A 24,071-nucleotide genomic window follows, 5' to 3' on the forward strand; every position below is an offset into this window, starting at 1 on the left:
CTGGGTGATCCTGTGGCCTTTCATCCTCTGGATTCTGTAGAGCTGAGCCTGCCCCTCACCAAGGCTGTCCTGAAGAACCTCCAGGTTGTCCTGTCCAGAATGGGGTCGTGGATGGAACTAGGTGGCTCAGCCTTCCAAATGCTAGGCACGGTGGCTGCAGCCTGGTGGCTTCTGCGGGTGGCCTGGTGGCTGGGCCATGCCCTGCTGGTCTATGGGCTACCCCAGGTTGGCCTGGGCCTTGGCATTTCTCTCAGGAAGCAAGGGGCCTGGGCAGGTGTGTGGGAGAAGGAGGGAGGAAAGGGGCCCAAGGGGGAGGGAAGGGGCAAGGGCTCTGATATAGGGGCCTGTCACCTGCTTCCTCAGAAGAGTCTGTGCACCATGGATGGAGGCCTCCAGGACCTGGATTCAAAATTCGTCAAGCTGCTTTGGACCCCATATGACCCCCCTGGGCAAGTCACTTCTGCTCTGGGCTTCACATTCCTTGTTTGTAAAATAAGTGTCTGACCAGGGGCCCAAGGTCTTCTGAACCTTGAATCTGATTGTGACATGGGTAATCCCCAGGAGGGCTTAGACTCGGGTGGCTTTTTGTTTTTGTAGTTTTTAACACTGGGGGCAGCTGCACTAAATGATTTCCAGAGTCTGGGAGGCTTTACATCTGAGATCCTCTGATCTGTATTGCATATGTATGGTGCTCCATTAGGACGCTAGGGCTGCAGGCCCCTGCTGCACGTTTCCCTTGTGCAGACTCATTTCCAGTTGAGTTCCACTGCAGAAACAGCTTAAAGTCCTTTTCAATTGCCTGGGCCAGGAGTAGAACTCAGAAGGAGGAGGTGGAGAAGAGGCTCTCTCCTGCCCCTTCCTGGGATCTCCCATTGGGTGGGTCCTCCAGAGGGTTCCCCCCAGACTCCAGCTCTCTCTTCTCACAGTGGTAACCGGGGCCACAAGTGGAATCGGCAGGAGCTATGCTCATGAGGTAAGTGGGGGCCTGGGCCAACTGAATCTGTCTTTAGTATACCTGGACATGGCCCCACATCTATTCCATTGCATTCCACATACATGGTCCCATGCATTCGGTGTTTTTCCATATGCTTTCTTCTATGTGCCCTGATCATTTTCTAGAGCCTCAGGACATGTGTTTGCAGGGGGATTCCTGTGTAAATACATATAAATGTAGTAATTAATGTTACATGTGAATGTATATACATAAATAGATACACACATACACAAAGATGAATAGATAATAGAAAGAGAAGTAGATAGGATAGATACAAAGACAGACAGACAAGTAAATCCATATTTGTCCTGAGTGTTTCTGCTCAGGGGTTCCTATGAATTCCCCACATCCTTCTTTGTCCTATGCACGCCTGCTTATTTGGATGGACCCTCTTGGTCTTCTGTAGGTTTGGGAGGTTCTGTGTGCCCACTCACTCAGTCTCCCATTCTCCTGTCTCCATACAGCTGGCCCGAAGAGGCCTCAACGTTGTACTGGTGAGCCGAGATCTCAGCAAGTTACGTCGGGAGGCAGAGGACATTGGTGAGGTCCGGACTAGAAAGGAGGGCCATGGGAGAGAAGTGAGGCTGGTCAAGGTTCCACAGTGGGATTTGGAACCCAAAGACGCAGGTTGGACACAGCTCTGCTAGACACGGGCTGTGTGTGAGCCTGAGCCAGTCAGTCCCATGTGTTCTCTGGGCCTTTCCTCATCTATATAATAAGGAGCAGCATTAAGCTTCTGTTTCTGAATTCTCTGAGTTTTCCTACAGAGAGACTCCATGGTAAGGAAACAAGAGTCATCCAGGTGGACTTCAGTGGAGGCTTAGAGATCTATGAGACAGTTGAGAGAGGCTTGGAGGGCCTAGACATCGGCATTCTAGGTACACACCCATTCCTCTTCCCTTCTCAGTCCTGCCCCCAGAATTCCTCTCCATCCCCTTGCTCTGTGGTACTGACCTGTTTTTTTCCAGTGAACAATGTTGGAGTAGCTCCCAAGATAATCCCCCAGAAGCTAATGGATGTGAAGAATGCAGGCAAGGTAGAGGAAGCTACATTATCCCCACCCCCCCGCCCAACTCATGCCCTTTTCCATTTCTCTCCATTTTTCCATCTCTTCTTCTCCCCTCCCTAACCCTGCCCTCTTTATCTGCCCCTTCCTTCATTGCCCCATCTTCCCTCCTATCTCACCACTCGCACCTGCCCAACCTTTCCAACAGGCAGAAAGTGCTTTCTAAATTTAAATCAGGTGAGAAATGTGAGCTCCCCTTGCTTTTGTGGCCATAAGAATAATCAATGTTGAGAAAATGTTGCCTTAAAATTGACAATTTGTTCCAGTTTCAAGTCTATTTGTCTTTCTATGTATTTACAAATGTGGTTTGATTTGTTTTAATTGGGCCTTGGGTCAAGCTTGGGGGGAGGGATTTGAGTGCTTAGGGAAATTTTCCTAGAGGAGATGGAACTTGATGGGGAGGAGGCGGGGGGGGAGCCTTGAAGGTTGAGAAAGACAATAATGTCTCAGCAAACTCCAACCTGAGAATTCATGGCCAGGTTGCTTTAGGGGGAAGTGAGAGACTCTGGGGCCCATGAAAAATGAAAGGTATCCTCTGTCTTCCCAGAGTTTCACAGACATGATGAATTGTAACATGCTGTCAATGGTTCAGGTAAGACTGAGGCAGAAGAGACAGGAAACATCATTGGCAGGGGATGGAAGGGAGTGGGGAGGGATATGGGGAGAATTCAGCAGTATGCCAAAGGTGGATCATTGGGTAGATTTAGCCTTTGCTTCTTCCTCCACAGATGACCCGGATCATCCTGCCTCAGATGGTAGCCAGGTAGGGGCCCAGGCATCCCTTTCTCCCCATCTCTAGAGCCTGCCTTCCCCTCCATACAGACCTCCTGGCCTATCTCACACACACCCCCCCCCTGAGACACTCATTTACCTTTCATTTGGCCATTCTCAGTTTTCTTCTCCAACTCTGCAGGGGACGAGGAGTCATCATCAACATATCCTCTATGGCTGGCAGACAGCCTTCCCCATTCTTGGCATTATATGGGGCTACTAAGGTAAATGGGTCCCAGACCCTTTCAAGTTACCAGGAAGAAGAAAGAGGTTCAGAGATGGGGATGGAATGAACAGAGTGTCCCATGTGGAGCTGAGAGCAGTGGGTGGTGGGAGTGCCCCCTCTACCCCTGATTCCCTCAAAGTCATTGGGCAACCAGCTCTCTCAGTTTCAGTTCTAGTGTATATAAAACCAGAGAGTAGATACTAAGCCCTTCACCCCTATTCACCCACTACCATGGGTTCAGTAATTTCATAATGGGGGCCTCACAGAGTAATAAAATGAAACCAGCCAAAGTCTGAGTGCCCCTTACCAAGTGCGGCCCCAGGAGCCTCCTTGGACATAGCAATGGAAGCTGAGGTTCACTTTTGCCTTTTGGCACTGACAAAGCTTGCCACATGAGGGAAGGACAGAGAGTTCATTAAGCAAATATTAATCTCTCAGTTCTGTGATAAGCACTGGGGATATTGCTACAAGCAAAATAAACAATCCTTGCCCTAGGCTTGGGGAATGGCGGGGGGTCATCATTTTGAAATCCAGAAAGTCCTGAGTAAGGCCAGGAGAGGAATAAAAGGGAGTCTAGGCATCTCCACCAAAAGGAGACTCCAGCTGGAACTGGCCAGTAAGATCAGGGAAACCCTTGCAGAGGAATATTCCATGGTGAGCAGGCAGCAAGGTTGGAAGGATGCTCTAGAGTGAGGAGGTCCCAGGTCCTGAGGAAAGTGTCTAGAGCAGATAGCAAGAAGAGAAGATTTTGAGGTCCAGAAGTTTAAGAACAGGGCTATGAGGGGAGTGAGATATTTAGGAAGTACAGGAATTATTGGAGGGACTGGGGTGCTTGGCCTAGAAGTGTCTTCAAGCACATGACAGTATGTTGGGTGGAAGAAGCTTTCATTCTGCTGGGACACAGAGGATGCTTTACATTTTTTTAATAGCAATAAGGAGCCGTTAAAAGTTTTCTGAGGAGGACTGATGTAGACAGATCTGTGCATAAGCAAAATGATCCTCACTAAATTTGAAGGATAGATGGGTAGAGAGAAAGAGTGCACCTAGGAACACTGTGAGGAGGCTGTTCTGATGAACTAAACAGGTGGTGGTGAGAGCACAAACCAGTAGTGGCCCTAGAAAGAGAGGAGGGGATAGGAAAGGTACCAGGGATATGGACTCCACAATACCTGGTCACTGACTGGATCTTAGCAGGGGAAAGAGGGAAGGAGCAGAGCTAACCCTAAGGTTCTTATCAGAGGAGAATGGTTGCATGGGGTACTAAGGTCATAAAGAAGCATGGGGTAAAGGAAAAAGGTCGTCTTGGTTCTGGATGTGCTCCAGGTGGAGGCAACGGGCAGGAAGCTCACGGTGAGGCCAGGGCTAAAGGTTGTACTCTGAGAGTCATCAGCTTTGAGGTGTAGTAAAACCATGGGAGGGAAGGGAGATTGGCTCTGTTCCATTCTCTCTTTGGTGTTTACCACATCAAGATCTGTTGAAGGAATGGGTGTGTCTGGCAAGACAGAAGTAACTGCAGGTGAGGGAGATTGTGAGAGCTGTCTCCAAGTATTTGAAGGGCTGTCATATGGAAAAGGGATTCGACTTTTTTGTTGAGGGTAGATCCAGGGATAATGGTAGAAGTTGCAGAGGCAAATCTAGGCTTGGGGCAGCTGGGGCACAGTGGATAGAGCATTAGGCCTGAAGTCAGGAAGACCTGAGTTCATATCTGGCCTCAGACACTGGCTGTGTGACCATGGGCGAGTCACTTAACCCTGTTTGCCTCAGTTTCCTCATCTGTAATAAGCTGGAGAAGGAAGTGGCAAACCACTCCAGTGTCTCTGCCAAGAAAACCCCAAAATGGGCTCATGAAGAGTTGGACATGACTGAAACACTCAATAACAATAAATATAGACATGATATCAAGAAACTTCCTAACTATCAGAGCTTAAAAAAGTAGAATGAGTTTCCTTTCAGGGTAGTAGTTTGCCCCTCACTAAAAGTGGAACTGGGTGACCACTGGTCAGTTGCATTAGAAGGGATTCCTCAGGTGTGGATGGACTAGATGCCTTCTAGATGGCATGCCTTGAGCTTGAGGATTCTGGGATTCTGTAACATCCACATGTTTGTGGAAGCCCTTTCCTCTCTGAGATTCTTTGTTCTGTATCCTAAAGTCCCTCCGGTTCTGGCAGTCTATAATCTAGGTACTTTCCAGCTTTAATGTGTGTTCTAAGTCTCCTCAGCTCTGACAGTCTTGTTCTAGGCTACCATCACTCTCTTACCCTCATCCCACCTGAGCTCTGATATTCCATATTCTAAGGGCCTCTCATGTTTCATGTGCTATTTTCTCAGTTCTGATGTTTTGTGTTCTAAGGACACTATCAAATCTGACATTCCCTTCTTTAAGGACTCTCCCAGCTCACACTTACTCTGCTCTAAAGCCATCCCTAATATTCTCTGTTGAGGCTCCTCCTGCTCTGATATTCTTTATTCTAAGGACCCTTCTGGCTCTGTTATTCTCTGTTCTGGCCTGACATTGCATGTTCTAAGGTCCCTCTTAGTTTTTTTAACCTTGTAAAATTTAATATAAATACACTGTTGTCTTCTTTTAAGTTTGTGTCTTGGTCTTCCTGAACCATAGTCAAGGTTTTTTTTTTTTTTTGTTGTTATTTGTTGTGTGTTCATTTTTCCAGCCTACTTCTTGACTTTAAACTTGACATCAAAGTTGGGTTCTGTTCTTCTGGGGGTAGAGAGGCGCTGTCCAAGCTTTAGGGTTTTTTGTTCTCTGTTTCAGAGCTTGTCGTGAGAGTCTCTAAATTTTCGTTTCTTTCAAGGTGGTATGATCTGGGGAGAGGTGTGGTCACTGCTTTCTTGATCTGCTCTCTGGGCTTGACCCAGGAAGGGCTCCTGCTCCCCTACAGCCACCACTCTGGAACTGTGACCAGGTCCCCAATTCTCCTGCAGCCACAAGCACTACCCTCTCTTTGCCTTGGAACTGTGACCAAGGTCCCTACTCCCTTGTGACTGACCACCAGCACTCCTATCCACTCTAGAACTGCTACCCAGAACTGTGAATGGCCATAGAGTTGCCAATCACCCAGTGCCACCCAAAGGTCCCTTGTAATGTGTTTCTGACATTTGTGCCACCCCCTTACCATCTGTGTGCTGAGAGCTCCAAAGCTGCCACTGTCTGCAATCAGCTGCAAGACCCACCATTGGGTGCCCCTGTCACACTCTGGGCCTTTATCCACCCCGAGGTTCCAGACCTTTCCTGTTGACCTCCTAAGTTGTCTTAAGCTGGAATAATGTCTTCCTGTGACCTTCTGTTGGCTTTGCTGCTCCAAAATTTGATTTGAGGCAATATTTTAAAGTTGTTTGGCAGGAAATGTTGGGAGAGTTCAGCTGGTCCCTGGTCTATAACTCTACTATCTTGACCACTCCCTCCTAGTTCTGGCATGCTATGCTCTAAGGCCTCTGTCCCTCACACACTCTGTTCTAAAGTCCCTCCCAGCTCTGTCATTTCCTATTCTAATGTACCCCTCTCAGTATTCCCTGTTCTAAAATCCTCAATCTGTACATTTCCTCCTCCCAGCTCTAACATTCTCTATTCTGAGCCCTGAGCTGACCCCCAGAGACCTCTCACTCTACCATATCCTTTATCATGAGGCTCCAGAATTCCTTTGGCCAGAAGCCTTTCTTGTCACCCCAGGAAAGGAAACTGTGTCCAAAGGAAGAAGGTGGTCACAGAGTGCCAGCAGGGCTGCAGCAAGACAGGTCTTGCCAAAATAACCTTATCTTCTTTAGGGCAGGTGCAAAACTAGCACAGATCAAGGGATTCAATAGATAGCATTTACCTGGGTCTCACCCAGGTGTTTGATAATATATCTCATGATGTTGTGGAAAAGAGAGAGATGTGGCTAGATGGTAGCTTGATTGAGGCCACTAGGGGCGCCAAGTGCACAGAGTGCTAGGTCTGGAACTCAGAGCCTTACTAGCTATGTGACTCTTGGCAAGTCACTTAATCTCTTTGCCTCAGTGTCTTCACCTGTAAAATGGGGATAATAATATTACCTACCTCCAAGGGTTGTTTTGAGGATCAAATGAGAAGATAATTGTAAAGCACTTAGTGAAATGCCTGAAACATAGTAAGCATAAAAAAATGCTAACTATTGTAAGTATTAAGTGCAGGAGTCTCAAACTAGAATGACCAGATCAAGAGTTAATCATTTATAGTTTGTAATATCAACTTGGAAAGAGGTCTCCTGGAGTGCCAGAAGGATCTGTGCTTGGGCCTTTGCTAAGTGTTTTTTTTAAATCATTGACTTGATGAAGGCACAGATGAAATGTTTATTCAAATATGCAGTGACCCAAAGTTGGGAGGGAAAGGAGAAGGGAATGTGTTTTATAGTGCCCACTATGTGTTAGGCACTGTGCTAAGTACTCTACAAAGATTATCTCAATTTGTCCTCACAACAACTTGGGAAGTTGTGCTTTATGCATATTTATAGATGAGGAAACTGAGGCAGATAGAGTTGAAGTGACCTGGCCAGGTCACACAGCTAGGAAGTGTGTGAAGCTGCATTTGAAGCCAGGTCCTTCTGCCTCCAGTGTTCTCTCCAGGTTACTGCCACCCCACCCCCCAACAAGAATGGATGACAGAGCCAGGAAGTGAAGGGATCATGACAGGCTGGGTGGCAGCTAATAAGATGAAACTATAGGGATGAATGTAACTTTACATTAGGTGCACAAATCCAGTTTTTTGGTTGGACAACAGTTTATCTGAAAAAGACTGGAGGTTTCAATGGATTGCAAGCTCAGTATCTAGTATCACTGTGATAGCAGCCAAAAAGCTAACTAGATCTTGGGCTCCAGGAAGAAGCTGGTGATGAGTCGCACTCTCTGTACTCTCTGGCAGGACCACATCAAGACTCTTGCATTCAACTGTGAGCACTGCCCTTTAGAAGAAAACTGATAGTAAAACATGCCAAAGAAATGCAAGCAGGATAGTGAGGGGCTCGAGGATGCCATAAGAGGCCTGTTCACCAAACTGGGAAACTTCTTCTGAGCCTCTCAGATGCTTGGCTCCCTACCCACACCTCTCCCTCAAAAAAACCCCCAAAACCAACCTGGCCTTCTGTTGATTTTGATGAGGTTTATTTGGGAATATGGGCACTAGGTGGTGCCATAGTGCACAGAGGGCTTGGCCTGGAGTCAGGAAGACATCTTCCTGAGTTCGAATCTGGCCTCAGACACTAGCTGTGGGACCCTGGGCAAGTCACTACCCTTTGCCTGTTTCCTCATTTGTAAAATGAGCTGGAGAAGGAATGGCAAACTGCTTCAGTATCTTTGCCAAGAGAACCCCAAAATGAGGTCATGAAGAATTAGACAAGATTAAAAAATAACTCAACAACAAATATTTAGGGATTTATTTTCTCTCTAGATTGAATAGAAGCTCCTTGAGCCTGTGTGAGCAGTAGCAAGAAGGCCAATCCCACTGGTTTCTAGTATGTGTGGCATAGATAGGAGACTACATAGTGCAGTGGGTAGAGTGCTGTACCCAGAGTCAGAGAAACCTGGGCAAGAACATGGGCAAGAAATAAGCTGTTGAATTGTTTCAGTTGTGCCCAACTCTTTGTGACCTCATGTGGAGGGGTCCTTCAGGCAGGGAAGGCTTCCTAGAAGAGTCAGGGTGGGAAGGAGCTAGCCAATCTGGTCCAGAAACATTGTGGAAAAGCTGAGAGAGGTCAAAGAGCCCTGGGGGCCAGGGTGGTCAGGAAAGACTTCCTAGAAAGGAGAAATCTGACCCAGACTTTGAATGACACAGGAAATTGTCAAGGTCAGTGGAAAAATTCCTCTATTGTTTCAGGAACCATAGGGCAGCTAGGTGGCACACTACAGTGCCTGGAGTCAGGAAGACTCATCTTCCTAATTCAAATCTGGCCTCAACACTTACTAGCTATGTGACCCTGGGTAAGTCACTTAACCCTATTGGCCTCAGTTTCCTTATGTGTAAAGTGAATTGGAGAAGGAAATGGCAAATCACTCCAGTATCTTTGCCATTTTGCGGCAAGTTTTGTCAATCAGTCATTTTAGTAGTGTCCCACACTTTGTGACCAAGAGGGTGAAGAAGAGTTGGATGTGACTGAAATGACTGAATGACAAAGTTTGGGAATTGTCCCTGAAGAGAGGCCAATGTTAGGCTGTGCCACAGTTTAGGTGGAACATTGATGAGCTGGAGAAGGTGCTGATGGGAACCAGCAGGACCTTGAATCTGGTCTGATACAAACTCCCTCTTTGGTGTTTCTAACCTTCATAGCCAGGCTTGCAACTCCCTTCCCAGCATTGTTACTCATGAGCACAGTAGGATCAGAAATGGAGAGCTAGAAGAGCCCTCAGAGGCTGTCCCTCATTTTACATGTGAGGAAACTGAGACCCAGAGAAAAGAAGTAACTCACCCATGATCATCCAGCTAGTAGCAAGTAGTATGGTGGGATTTAATCATTGCTCTAAACCTGGAGGGGCCTCAGAGATCATTTAGTCCAACTGTCCTCACTTTACAGAGAGAAAACTGAGGCCTGGGGAGCTTAAGTGACTTACCCATGGTCACACAAGTGGTTCAGAAATAGGATTTGAGGCCAGCCTGAATCCAGCCCTCTTGCTGCTACTATGTGTCTCCTATCTGTACTATGCATGCTAGAGCCCAGCAGAATTGACTTTCCTGCTGCTGCCCAGAGAGGACAATGTACTCCCCACCCCACCCCCACCTGCCTCTATTTCTGTCCTGCTCTCCCTACTCACCTCCAGCTTTTAGAATCTCCAGCTTCCTCCAAAGCTCAGCTCAATTGCCACTGTCTACTTGAGGCTTCCTGATCATTCACACTGCCCCAGGTGCTTCACCTATCAATTACTTGGTACAGTCACTGTATTTGTATAAGACTTGAAGGTTTGCAATGTACTTTAAAAATATCCCATTTGATGCTCACAATAAGTTGGGAGGTGGTGACTATTATTATGCCCATTTATAGATGTGGAATTTGAGGCCAACAGAGACAGAGGTTAAGTGACTTGCCCAGGGTCACACAGCCAGTATTTGTCTAAGGCAGGCTTTGCACTCCGATTTTCTTGAAGCCAGATCCAGCACTCTGTCATTGGGCCACTAGCTGCATATGTTTGATATGTATACATATGGACACATGTTTCTCAGGATAGGATGGAAGCCTCTGGAGGGCAGGGATTGTTTTGGTTGTTTTTGTTTTGTGTTGTTTGGCTTTCTGTTTTTATCTTATGTTTAGTGCCTAGAAGAACCCCTGCAGAGAGTGGGCTATTAAATACTTCTTAGCTGTTTGATTGGTCTATAGAACCAGGCATATTTAGCCAGGAGAAGAAAAGGCTTCATGCAGGACTTGGGAACTCTCCTCCAGGACTTGGAAGAATGTCATGTAGACAAGAACCAGTCTTGTTCTCGTTGAACCCAGAGGGCAGAACCAGGAGCAATGAGGTGCTCAGGGCAGAACAAGGGTCCTGTCAATGAGAGCTGCCCCAGAGTGGAGGCTGCCTGGGGAGGTAGTGAGCATCCCATCTTGGGAGGTCTTCCAGCAGAAGCTGGAGGACTACTTCTCATTGAGGGTGTAGTGAAGATTCCTCTTCAGGGGTGGGTTCCACTAACTGTACTCTGGGTCCCTTCTGATGCTAAAATTCTGTGATTCACCCTCTCTCACTGCTAGGCCTTTATGAATAGCTTCTCTCGGGCTGTGGCCTTGGAATACCGGTCCTCTGGAGTCATCATACAGGTATGGGTGTGGGTGTGAGTGTGAATGTGCTTGTGTGATTGTTAGGGCCTGAAGAGATGGATGGGAAAGTCTGTGAGGAGCTCAGAGATGGGGGAGAGCTTGGGAAGAGGGCAAGGGGGCCAAGGTAAGTGGGATTGGTGAGAGGCAGCAGGTTTGGTGAGGTAGCAGAAGGGTGGGGGTAAATATGGCTGACCAGCTATTAGGGGAGGAAGCCCTTTGGGAGGTGGGCAGAGTGAGAACTATGACCCTTCCATCTAGTCATCAACTCCTTTCTCCAGACTCTTACTCCTCTGGTAGTTTCCAGTAACATGAGCCAGATGCCACCCACAAAATTCTTGGTGAAGTCTTCAGATGACTTTGTCAGAGAAGCCTTGGACACCGTAGGCGTCTCTAACTTCACCTGGGGGTGTTTCCTACACTCTGTCCACGTAAGTGACTGGGGTGCCCATTGGGTTGAACTAATAGGGAAGGTGTCCAGACCAACTCCTGGCGTGATGGGTTGGCTAAGGAGGGAAGGAAGGATACTCTTACATGCCAGGAACTCTGCTAACCCCTTTACAAAGATCTCATATGGTACTCACAACAACCCTGACAAGATAGGTGCTGTTATTATCCTCATTTTCCAGTTGAGGAAACTGAGTCAGAGAGATGTTCAGTGGCCTTTGTGGGGTCACACAGGCTGGATTTGAACTCAGGTATTCCAGACTCCAGGTCAGTGCTCTAGCCATTTATCCTATCTGTACACACCTGGGTAGAAGGTGATCCTTGGGGGTATGTGTGGTGTGTGTATTGGGTGAGGGGGTAATGGGTTTTTTGAGCAAGCATGGGGTTGTGAAAGAATGGGAGGCATGAATGAAGTCAGATGTCTTCCCCAGTTATAGTGTCATGGAAGGAACATTGGATTTGGATTCAAAAGACCTGGGCTGAAATCCTAGCCTTGCCATGTACTGGACCCTCATCAGTCACCTTGCCCAGGGTTTGTCTGGTACACAGGAAAGAATACTGGATTAGGAAATTCCAGTCCTGGCTGTGAGGGCTTGAGGAAGGCACTGAATATCTCTGAGACTCAGTTCCCTCATCTGTACAATGAGGTGGATGGCTCAGGGACCTCCTTCCAGCTCTAAATCTGTGATTCTAGACCTAAATCTGCAGAATTCATTTTTTTTCCACTTGTGAACTGAGAGTGGCTTCGATTAGGTGACCTCCATGGTCACTCACAGCTCTGAGTTCTCCTTTAGGAGAGGATGAGCTCCTGGGCCTGTGACTTCATAGGAGGTACGGAATTCCTGGTGAGGACCTTCCCTCTCCCAATACAGCTTGTCTGCAGCCTAGAGTTGTTGAGTTGCCTGGGGCACTGAGAGGGTTCCACAGCCTGTCTGTCAATGCTGTCCCATTGGCCCCTCAGCCTCTCAGCCACATAGCTTGTGGAGGGCTCAGATGTTCTGAGAAAGTCATCAGAGCAACCCCCCTCCTCCCTGGGTCTGATACTAAGTCTTGAGGCCTTGAAGGAAATGCCTCCCACCAGATTTACAGATTGGAACCCATTCCCAGGTGCCAGTTGTCATAATTCTAGATAGGTCAATGGGAACTCACTTATCCAAAGCCCATCTGACCAAACGCCTAAGACCTTGGCTTTTTTTGAGGGGGGGTCTTCAGTTATAGGGCGCATGACTCTCTAGAACTCGGTTGTCAGGAATGCAGCCAGTTCTATAAAATTCAATGATGCAGGATGTAGTTACCTAGAACCCACTGTGGGTAACTTTGATGTTTAGGGCTCTTATCAACAGCCTAGAATGCAGATATGTGGAACTTGGTGTCTACAAGTCAACTCAGAAGAACTCTGTCCTTCCAAATTGAGGTTACTGGGCTTTAGTTATTTGATATGCTGTTCTCTAGAAGTCGTTGGTCCAGAACAAAATCAAGAATGTGACAAGACCCCGAAAAAGAAACACCCTAGCTCCAAAATGTGTGCATGTGCATGCAAGCTTCTTAATCTTCTTCAAGGAGAACACACTGGGTATTTACTCTAAACCTATTGCTCTTATTCAACACAAAATTCTTACAACCTTGCTGCTGTGGTACTCTAAGTCCAAAGAAGATTAGAATTAACAGGTTGGAGATGCATGGACCACCTTCCCCCGATCCCCAGAAGGGGATGAACTCAGAGTGCAGACCAAGACCTAAGGTTTAGGACATGGCCAGTGTGGGATTTTTTTCCACTTGACTAGGCATACTGATTGCAAGGGCATTTTTTCCTTCTTTTTGAAACAGGAAAAGTGGGAAGGAGAGGAAATAGATTTAATTTAATTTTTTAAAAAAGATTAGAAGGGCACTGGAGTTAACTAGAGAAGGGCAGGGTGACTGATGGAATTAAGTGACTGGAGCAAAAGACAGAAATACAAAAGGCAACAATAAGGTTGGTTCCTGAATGCTGACTTCTTAGAGATTAGGACATTAGATAAATGGACTCTGGATAGGTGAGTTCCCACGGTTCCATCTAAAATTAGGGTGATGAACTGACTGCTAAGGAGTTTATCACTTTGTCTAGAGTTTGCCCAAGGATGCAGAGAGATGGGTGAGCTTATTTTTTTTTAAAAAGGAAATTGGAGTTAAGTGACTTGCTCAGGGTGACACAACTAGTAAGATCTGGAGTCACATTTGAACTCAGGTCCTCCTGACTCCAGTGTTGATGTTCTCTTCACTGTGCCACCTAGCTGCCCCAGTGAGCCATTTTAGATGTTTTTATTTTTAAAGGAAACATAATTTTTATCATATACTCATAGACTACAGTGCTGGCAAGTTATCTGCATGACCACTTTGAATCCAGTTGCTTCATTTTACAGAATAGGAAGCTGAAACCCAGAAAGGGTATCAGTCAGCCATGTAATGGGGTGCCCCAAAAAGCTGATATTGAACCATGTAAAGTGGGGCAGTAGCTCTCAGGAATAAGGAGGTGGTAGTCCCACATACTTCATGAGGAGGCCTGTGTTCAGTCCTGGGCACCATGGTTTAAGATGGACATTAATGGGATGGAAAATTTCCAGTGGTGGGAAACCAGGACAGAGGAGGGCTTGGTATCCAGAGTATACCATCAGCTGAGGGCATTGGTGGTACGGAATCTGGAGAAGACACAAGAGGATCATGATGGCTGTTTTGCAGTACTTGCATGTAGGGAGGGAATTAGCTTTGTTCTTTGGCCTCAGAGGGCAGACCTGGGAGCAGAGGGGCTGGCAGTGGGGTGGGGCAAGGGGAAGAAGGGACTGAAAAGTGGCCAGTTTTGGCTTGAGATCAAGGCAAACTTCCTGAGGATAAGAGCTGTTGCAAAGGTCACCGGGTTGCCTTGAGAGTCGAGTTCCCCTTCCTTGGAGGTCTTGAGGCTGAGGCTGGAGGAGCATGTGCTGGGTGTCTTCTAGTGAGTATTCTGTTCCTGTGTGGGATGGATTCAATGGCCTCCTGGGTAGACTAGAACCCCCGGGCCATCTGACTCTTTCCCCTTCACAGAACTGTGCACCCCAGTCCCAGGGTTCTCGAGCACAGAGGGTGAATTCTATTTATCCAGTACCTGCTGTGTGCGAAGCCTTGAAGTGAACAGAGTGTACTCTACAGCATGTCAGATAATACCAAAGCGTTAGAAACAGTAGGGACATAATTTATACAATGTTAAATGAGGTTGATACTGTATATGCCAGAGGCTGCCTCCCAGACAGGTATTTGTTAGCAACATGAAGATTAGAACACAAGGTAACCTCTCTTAATTCATACAGGAGAAATACATGGGGGTAAATTCAGCCTCAGACTCTTAGTAGGTGTGTGATTCTGGGCAAGTCACTTAACCCTGTTTGCCTCAGTTTCCTCATCTGGAGAAGGAAATGGGAAACCCCAAATGGGGTTACGATTGGGACACAATTGGACCAGAAATGAGTAGATGAGAGGAAGGGGAGGAAGCATTGCTATAACAACAACTATGTACTAAGCCCTTTACAAATATCTCATTTGATTCTCACGCCAACCGTGGGAGGGAGGTGCTGTTATTATCCCCATTTTACAGGTGGGGAAACTCTGGCAGGTTGAGGTTAAGTGACTTGCCCAGGGTTTCATAGTTAGTAAGTGTTTGAGAACAGATTTGAATTCAGGTCTTTCTTCCTTCCTTCCTTCCTTCCTTCCTTCCTTCCTTCCTTCCTTCCTTCCTTCCTTCCTTCCTTTCTCTCTTTCTCTCTCTCTTTCTCTCTCTCTCTCTCTCTCTCTCTCTCTCTCTCTCTCTCTCTCTCTCTCTCTCTCTCTCTCTCTCTCGCTTTTTAAGGCAGCTGGGGTTAAGCGACTTGCCCAGGGTCACACAGCATAATTGTCAAGTGTTTGGTGTGAGGCCAGATTTGAGCTCAGGTCCTTTTGATTTCAGATACTGTGCCACCTAGCTGCCCCAAATTCAGGTCTTTCTAACTCCAAGCCCAGCACTCTATCCACTGCATTACCAGCTGCCTCATCCTCAGCATTCTCTGCCCTGTGAGGCTTCACCTCCTGATTGATTGGTTCCTTCCAGAACTTCCATTGTAAGGGGAAGGCCCAGGCAACAGTTATTTTCAGCCCTCTCCAGGCTGCATTGCAGTCATCTGCATAGAACTTCCCCTACCTTTTCTCTTCCCATTTTTCAGCTTCTTTTTAGCACTCCATTAGAAGCAAAGCTTCTTGAGCTAGGGATTGTCTTTGTTTCTGCTTGTATTTGTGTTTCCAGCACTTAGCACAATACCTGGCACATAGTAAGGTCTTAATAAATGCTTACTGGCTGACTGGCAGTATAATATATAGCACTCATGTGGAAGAATCTTGGACTATCAGAGGTGGAAGGAACACCTGAGAATAGAGAATATCAGAACTATAAGGGACCTTAGAACAGGGAATGTCAGAACTGGGAGGGCCCTTAGAGCAGGAAATGTCAGAGCTGGGAGGGCCTTAGAGATCATGTGGTCTAGAGATATCAGAACTCCTGGACTGAAAAACACCAAAGTGCTGCCCAAACCAGATTAAAATATAATTGGGAAATACTTATGAAGGTAAATACACTCTGCTTCATGGCAAATATTCAAAAGTCAGCAGTCATCTGCTGGGCTCTGTTTCTTCTTGGAGGTGTCTGAGGAAGCCATGATGGGGGAGTGCCCTAGGCCCCAGTTCTCTGGGCCTGGGAGCCAGGCTGAGGCCAGGTTGCCTCCTGACCATTGTGCTCCCTACTTTCCTCAGAGCTTGTTGCTGTGGCCCCTGACCTCCAACTTCACATTCAGCACCCCGATTTAAAGTTCTTCTACTCTCTGTTCAATGCATCCAGAAGATCCTGAAAAAGTTGTGGAAGGAGGTGGGGCTCAATTGGAGGCCCTTTGTTGGGGATGGGCAGGGACTGCTGTTGGTGGGAAGAGGGGGGCAAACAGAGGGGTTTCCTCTGCTTGGCTCATCCCTCTGTCCTGCTTTCTAGTCCCTTTGAGGAGAAACCCAGCCCTGAGCGCCATAGCTGTAACTTGTTATAATAAATTGTTTTCTCTTTAGCCAGCTATCTGTCTTATCAATAGCTGCATGGCCCAGCACACTCACCACATCCTGGTGCCACCGCAGCCACAGTCGCCTGGGAGTCCTGGGTCTGAACCCCACCTCCACCCCTATCACTCGCAGGTCTGCTGAGTGGGGCCCAGGAGAGGCAGCCTGACCTCTGTTGCCCATGGGCACCCTCCAGATACTGAAATCCAGAGAGCAGAAAGGGCAGGGGTGATGGGGGAATGGAGGAGGCTCCTCCTCTCTCCTCCTCTTCCTCCTCCTCGTCTTCCTCCTTCTCCTTCTCTCCTCCCCCTCATCCTCCCTCTCTCCCTCCCAGCTCCCCACTCTCAGAAGTTGTCACAGACTCCAGGCTAGGGTGGAGGGGAGTTCATACACTGTGAAATTTACAGGCCCCAGGAGTTCTGGTTCCCGTCTGGAGCTCAATCCCTTTTTTGCTCTGTAACCCTGGCCAAGTGACTTTCTGTTCCTAGTCTCATTTTCCCTTCTGTAAAATTAGGTGGGAGGGCATGGATTTTGATGAATCTCCAAAATTCCTTGCCAGCCCCTGGGACCAGTCCCCTTACAATCTTCCTTAGGTCTGACATTCTGGGTCTTGGGTTCAAGCAGGGCCATTGCCCTCGATATGTGCCACTTTCATTTTTCCAATGGCATGGAAGCCAAGGCTCAGAGAGGGGAATGCATTTGCCCAAAGGCACTCAGCAAACCCACCCAGGGAGGGGCAGAGGCAGGAAAGGTCTCAAGGCTCTCTGCCTTAGAACAAGCAGAGCGCCTTCGCCTCCTGCCACCCCCCATGTATGTCACAGCCCTCTCCCCCTGTACCTCCCCCCTGCACTTCCCCCACCACCACAGCTCCCTCCCCTCACCCCTCTCTGAACACTTCTAGCTGGAAGCTGGGAGGGCTGGCTCCCAGAGGGCAGAATTTGGCCCTCCCTCTTGGCTGCCTTTAGCTATCTCCCTTCCCCTTCCCCTTGAGGAAGAAAAACAAGGAAAGAAATCATATTCCTGTCTCTGTCCCAGGGCCTCTGGGGACCCAGCAGGGAGTCACCAAATCCCGGAGTGTCAGGGCAGGAAGGGATGGCAAAGGTTGACTTGGCCAAATCCTCTAGACAGATGGGGAAACGGAGACCAAGGGAATGAGTCGGACCTAGGCCAGGGCCTCATAGTGAGGCAGAGTAGGGGCAGGGCCCAACTTCCCACTCCTAGCTCTGGGGCCAAGGGAACTTACCCACTTACCCAAGGCTAGAGACTGGGAAGAAGAGATTGGAGAAGGCCCTGCCTTCCCTTCATTGTCTGTAGGACTCCCTGAAACTCCCATGCTGGCGGAGATTGGCCCTGGAAGCTTTCTTGGAAGCAGCCAGTGTGGCAGCTCAGGTGTGGCAGGGTGTGTGATGAGTTCAGCTGAGACCAGATGCCCCTTTTCACGAGCACCGAGTTCAAGTCCTGCTTCTAACACTCATTAACTTTGTGACCTTGGACAACTCCCTACACTCCTGGGAACTGGTTTTCTTTTGCTGTGAAAAGGAGTTGACAATCTGGCCTCTGAGATCCCTTTCGGCTCTAAATCTTATCCTATATATCCTAGATATTTGAAACCTTTGAGGGAAGGAGAGGAGTAAGAGGGGAACCCCTTCATTTCCTCTTCCCCACACTGTTCCCTTCTTCTGATATAGGATGTAAATGAGGTTCCTTCAGAAAGGAGCGTCATATGGGGGGGGACTTAAAGCAGCCAGTGGTAAGGCATAGGGCCATGTTTCCTGCTCAGACTGGGAGTCCTTGGAAGGGAAGGCCAAGCCTTCTCCTTTTGCAGGGAGATTCCTGCTAGGGGACCCTAGCCACCTTGGGGTTCATACCCCTAACTTGTGCCCCAGCTCGATGTGGGAGAGAGGGCTTGGTGCCCCGACCTTGCCTCAGGGGCCTGCTTGGTGCCTCCCCACTTGCCATCCACCCCTACCTCCCAAAACAGAACTCAGCCTCAGTTGCTCGTTAAGTAGAAACGTATTTATTTTATAATCATACATTCCTTATTATATGAGGAGCCACCCCAAGAAGAAGTTTAGAGGGAAGAGAGATGGAGATGGGGCAGAGCAAGGCACAGCCTCCATTACTTCTATGGGACCTACCCTAACTCCGGAGCAGCCCTGGCTCCCAACTCTGCCACTGGCTTGCTGTGTGACCTAGGGAGAAGTCCCTTTCCTCACTCTTGAGCCTCAGTTCTCCTGTCTCTAACATGAGGGAATAAAACTCCATGATCTGATGTATCTTCCCACCCTGATAGTCCATGCACTCAGTGTAGTGGCTGGCACGTAGTAGGTGCTTAATAAATGTTTTGATTGATTATTGATCTAGGTCCTAACTTTCTAACGTTCACTTTCTATGTTTTGAGGTGCCTCCCAGCACTGACCTTCTCTGTTCTAAGTTTCCTCCCAATTCTGACATTTGGTGTTCTAAAAGTTCTCCCAGTTCTGATGGTCCATGTTCTAAAGGCCCTTCCAGCTCCAATATTCCACTTTCCTAGAGTTCTTCTAGCTATGACATTCTGTTCTGAGGACTCTCCCAGCTCTGACATCACTTACTCTATGACCTGGTTTGAAACCCAGGGACTGAATCCATCCTTGGGGTCAGAATCTTTCTCAGCAGCAGATGTTAGGGGAAAGGGAGAAGACATAGGCTTCCAGGCTGGGACAGCAGTATCACAGGCAGGTTGTAGAATTCCAGGTGTGCTCAGGCTGGGCATGAGGCAGAGCAGGGTGCCGAGGGCAGTGGCTGGGCAGGCAGGCAAGATCAGGCCTAGTGAGTCGGGCAAGAGGGAGGGGGAGGCTCAGACAGAAAGGTGGCCAAGGGATAGGAATGTCAGCAGAAAAACTCAGTCCCTGGGAAGGGCAGGAGTCCCTTTCTCACTCTGCTCCAGGCCCCGAGACACAGCCAATAACTCATAATGAGCTGCTGCACCCTGGAGAGCCCTCACATCTAAGAGGGCAGCCACATGCTTCCTCCTTGGGAGAGATGAGGGGATATCATTGAGGTCTCAGAATCCTCACCATCCAACCCAGGTCCAGAACAATCATTCTATCCAGATATGGGGCTTGGAACTCTCCAAAGGCAGTTCTAGAACCCAGAGACTCATATCGAGAACCCACATTCTTTCTCCAACTGTTTCTGGGGTTGACACCCCCAGCTTAATTCTCACCCTAGTTCAATCCAGAGCCCTACCCCTAAACATATCTAGAGCCAATATTCTCCCCAAGTGCTGCAGGCTAGAGCCCATCAAATTCTGTAGTCCTCACCAGCCCAAAAGTCAACTATAGAAACCCAAACACAGATCCATAACCTAGGCATGGTCACAACACAGTTCTGGGAGCTTTATTCATATATCCAGCTCCAGAATCAGCCTCCCCCTGAACCAAGTTAATCCTGGAATCCTTATCTCTAGAGCCCAGAAGCCAGAGCTAGAACCCCCAGCTCTGAAACCCACCCAGAACAGCCCCTGCAATACATCTGCACATACTGCACCAGGGCCTTTGGTGCAGCTCCCCCACCAGGGCATAGGCACATATCAGAGTGAGTACTAAGGGGAGACACAGTGATGTGGGGCAGGGGAGAGAGATCAGGACAGAAGGAAGGAGAAAGATGGGGGGATATTGGAGGGCACAGAGGGATAAAGATGAGACGAAATGATGGGACGTTACAGGGAAAGAGATGGGGAGACAGTAGGACAAAGGAGATGGGGAAAATGAGAACAGGAAGAGATGTAAGGGGAGAGATTGGGTGATGGAAATGGGAGAGATATAAGGGAGATAGAGAGGAGGAGATATTTCAGAGATGGAGAAGGGCATGAGAGAGAGGAAATATTGGGGGAGAGGGTGGGGAGGGGAAAGAAGGAGAAGAAGGAGAAGAAGAAGAAGAAGAAGAAGAAGAAGAAGAAGGGGAGGAGGAGGAGGAGGAGAGAAAGAGGAGAGGAGAAAGAGCAGGGGGGAGGGAGGGAGAGGGAGAGGAGAGAGGAAAGACAGAGACAGAGAGAGAGAGAGAGGGAGGATAGATATGGGGGTAGATTGGGCTAGATTAGTCACAGAGACCCAATTTTGGAAGGAGAGGAGAAGGAAGGAAGGGCAAAGGCACCAGAAGAAGGGGGGGGGAATGCTTTTCCCCTTCTATTTTCTGCCTTTCTCCCTGTTCATTGTCCAATCATCCCCTCCCTCCCACCTGTGGACATGTCCATTCATACCTGATAAGGCTGGTCATGCATTCTTCGTAGGGCCAAGGCTTGAGCTCCCAGGGTCCCTACAATGCCATCCAGAACCTCAGAGCTGGTCAGCTACTTGTGGCACATCACTTTGGAGAAGTGGGACTGGAATTGTCCAGAGAAAGGAGAGATCAGAGTTCATCTGACTCAGAGCTCCCTTCAGGTGCCACCCACGACATTGAGTCCATAGGTAGAAGAACCAGGAATTCTGCCCCCTTCCAGCCTTGATAGGCGGATCCCAGAGCCCATCACTGTCTTCATGAGGGTGGGAGGGGTTGAGCACACACATGTAGCCAAAGCTGAAACTCACCTAATTGATGCCCACCGATTCCACACAGAGTCACAGACTTAGGCACAAAAGCAGCTATAATGTCATACCCACCCTGGACCAGCAGGCCCAGGCACAGCCACAGGCCTCCATATTCCTGAGTATAGCAGTCAATAGGCAGTGGCAGCCTGTGGGAGCTTAGGCCCAGACCCATGTTGTGCCTTCCCCCTCCCCAAGCTGGACCTTCTGTGTAAACATCGATCTCCTCCCTCCATTCTTCTGTGTCCCCTTTCTTTCTTCTCTTCCTTTGTCTTAGTCCAGTTTCTGGCTCAGCTGGACCTCGGCCTGATCCTGATGTGACCCTTGTCACAACCCCCAGGTCCCCATTTTCTAGTCAGTTTGGGAGGGGGGCCAGAGGCTTCCTGAGACTGACCTGCAGTTCTTGAAAGAGCAGGTCAGCCAGGACGCGGTGGCAGAGGTGGATGACATGGTCAAGAGCATTTGCAGCTGCCTCCCGAGCAGGCTCGCTCTCTGAGGGCCCCAGCCAGGACAGATGGTCAGCTAGGGAGCTGTGGGGGAGAAGCCAGGGCTCATCACTAGCTGACCTTGGGTCCCAGCTGGCTCCCTCCACATATTAGGTGGGCAGGCAGGAAGGGAAGTGTACCTCTCCACATTTGGAGGATGGGTTTCTGTGTCTTTGGACACTGTATCTCAGTGGTGGGCAGGTGGCATGGCGTTGGTCTCTGTGAGAGGTCTCTCCATATCTCTGATGGGAAGGTGTCTCTGTCCTTGGAGGAATCTCTCTGTCTTTGGGTCGTCTTTCTAGTGGAGTTTCTCTGTCTCTGGAGTTCTCTTTGTGTGTCTGAGGGTCACTCTGTCTCTGGAGAGGTTTCTCTCAGAGTGTAGGGAGGGGTCTCTTTTGAAGTCTGTGTCCCTGAGGAGGATGTCTCTGTGTCTCTGGGAAGGATGTTTTTCTTGAGGCCAGTATGGACGTCCCTTTCCGTGTCTCCAGAGGAAGTGTAGATGGGCTCTTTCTGTGGCCCTTTCCCAGGAGGATAGAGTTGGGGAGAGGAAGGAAAGGACCTCAGAACATCTGGGATAGGGACAGAGTCCCCGAAGAAAGAATGGGCCAACTCACCATGGAGAGAACATTAGGTCATGCTGGGGCCCTTCTCTCCGTCCTCTCTAGGGTCTGGCTTACCAAAGAGGGGGGCCACAGTTCACCAAGGTAGTTGTCCGGCTGATACAACTGTCACTTGGCAGCCCTCAGATGCTTGGATTCTCATGGAAGTGCTCTACCCACTGCTGGAAGCTGGAAGGTCAAGAGACAGAAGGAGAAGCTCATGTCAGGTGTCTCCTTTGCAGCCCACCCCTCAAGTTCTGAACTCACCTCCTCCAGGAAGCCCTCCAGGTTTCACTCTCCCTCATGTTTTATTACTTTCTCACCTCACAGTTACTTCTTCACCCTCAGGCAATCTGATTTCCATGTTTACCACCTGACTGAAAGTGCCCTCTTCTGAGCCACCAGGAATTTCTCTCTTGCTAAATCCAATCACTTTTCCTCACTCTTCCTGCATCTCTGTGCTGCTTTGGACTGAGCCTACCATCCTCTCCCCTGAATACTCTCTCCTCTAGGTTTTCAGCATGCAGTTCTCCCACCTGCTCCTCCTTCCACCTGATAATAACTTGGCTGATTCTGCTTCATGCCTTTTCTGCTCCCCCTAGCTAGGATCATCCCACATCCCAGATGACTCCCATATCTGGCCCACATTTGTCTGCCAAGCTCCGGGCTCACATCACCACTGTCTGCTGGACATTTCCATCTGGATGTGCCATGGCTGAGAATCCTAACAGAACCCATGATCTTTCCTCTCCAACCTACCCCCCTCCTAAACCTCCCATTTCTACAATCTATGCCTCCATCTTTCCAGTTCCAAGTTTGCAATCTCAGAGTCCTCATGGACTCTTCGCTGTCCCATATCCAACTTCTTCCCACATCTTGTTGATTCATTGTATCCTGAGCACCTGTCCCCTTCACTCTACTCACCAGCCTCATTCAAGCTCCCAGCCCTTCTCTTCAGTCCTATTGCACTGGTCTCCTATTTGGTCTCCCCTTGACAATCCACCCTCCACAACCTGCCAAAGTGATCTCATGAAAGTACAGTCCTGACCACGTCACTCTGCCGCTGCTCAAGAGTCTTCCGTGACTCCCTAATCACCCTAAGAATCAAAATGTTCTACTTGGTATTTCACCTTCCAGTCTACTTTTCCTGTTTAATTTCACATCACTACCTCTCACGCACTCTATTCCAGACAAATTGACATGCCTGCTGTTCCCATTCTTTCTCCTACCTTTACATTGACTGTCTCTCATACCTGGAATACACTCCCTCAGCACTTGGATGTTTAATTCAGATGCCATCTCCCACTTGGGACCTGTGATGATCCTCCCCTCTCCCAATTTGTTAGGTCTCCCTCCCTTCTGAAATTCCTTTGAAATTGCATCCCCCTTTCAAAATTAAACAATCAAATAATTTTTAAAATCATCTGTTTACATACTATATCTCTGAAGGAGAAGGTAAACTCCTTGTGGGAAGGGCCTTTTTCTGGTCCCTGTAACCCCAGACCATGGTACAGTACCTGATACATAGTTCTCTCCCCACCCTATCCCACCTCTTCCATCTGAGACCACCTTCCATCTCTTTAGCATACATCTTGTATGTGCAACGTTATTGGCTTACTGTCTTCCAGATTGGAAAATAAGCTCCCTGAAGGCAAGAACCGGGAAGTGTACGGGTTTTTTGATTCTTTTCTTTGTATTCCCAGCCACTGGTCTGGTGCCTGGCACAATCATTCAATAAATGCCTGGCTGACTCAAATAGTAAGAGCTTAATCAATGCTGGGTTGAATTGAATCCTAGACTAAGTTGAAAAAAAGGGATGACCTGTGTCATGGGCAGGGTATTCCACTAAACCCGGGGTGGGGGAGGTCCAAAGACTCAAAGAGTTTCTGCCTCAAGGAGCTCATGTGCTTTGGGAGAAACAGTATTTACATGTCAGTCAATCCTTCCACCAGCATTGCCTAAGCACTGTGACCCAGTGCTAGGAGCTGCGGAGACAGACAGAAATGAATCCAGTTCTTGCTCTGAAGGAGCTTACATTCTGCAAAGGAAACAAAGTGTACCCAGAGAAGCAAAAGCACT

The 24,071-nt window shown here is 48.5% G+C and overlaps 1 protein-coding gene across 2 annotated transcripts; it reads left to right on the plus strand.

Moving 5' to 3' along the window:
- Positions 1–22,702, plus strand: LOC110204030 (very-long-chain 3-oxoacyl-CoA reductase-B-like). 2 transcript variants are annotated; one of them, XM_020980397.2, is made up of 11 exons: positions 1–274; positions 927–973; positions 1,459–1,534; positions 1,762–1,872; positions 1,963–2,030; positions 2,608–2,652; positions 2,789–2,823; positions 2,974–3,055; positions 10,758–10,823; positions 11,102–11,251; positions 22,059–22,702. In XM_020980397.2, exons 1-11 carry the CDS (start codon positions 100–102, stop codon positions 22,251–22,253), a joined length of 1,050 nt encoding a protein of 349 aa, XP_020836056.2. In that variant the 5' UTR covers positions 1–99; the 3' UTR covers positions 22,254–22,702. The 2 variants fall into 2 exon arrangements, with proteins under 2 accessions (XP_020836056.2, XP_078002001.1); XM_078145875.1 differs by lacking the exon at positions 22,059–22,702 and adding an exon at positions 16,056–16,151 and having other exon boundaries at positions 5–274.
- The last annotated feature ends 1,369 nt before the right edge of the window (positions 22,703–24,071 follow it).

Source organism: Phascolarctos cinereus, unplaced genomic scaffold, assembly GCF_003287225.1.
Source record: "Phascolarctos cinereus isolate Bilbo 61053 unplaced genomic scaffold, phaCin_HiC Scaffold_726;HRSCAF=1367, whole genome shotgun sequence".
Lineage (NCBI taxonomy): Eukaryota > Metazoa > Chordata > Mammalia > Diprotodontia > Phascolarctidae > Phascolarctos > Phascolarctos cinereus.

Bases quoted from the DNA above. Each gene is read 5' to 3' on its own strand.
- LOC110204030 (XM_020980397.2), top strand. From the start codon at position 100: ATGGGGTCGTGGATGGAACTAGGTGGCTCAGCCTTCCAAATGCTAGGC. The intron at 2,653-2,788 runs GTAAGACTGAGG...CTTCCTCCACAG, and splicing joins ACATGCTGTCAATGGTTCAG to ATGACCCGGATCATCCTGCC. The intron at 2,824-2,973 runs GTAGGGGCCCAG...CCAACTCTGCAG, and splicing joins CTGCCTCAGATGGTAGCCAG to GGGACGAGGAGTCATCATCA.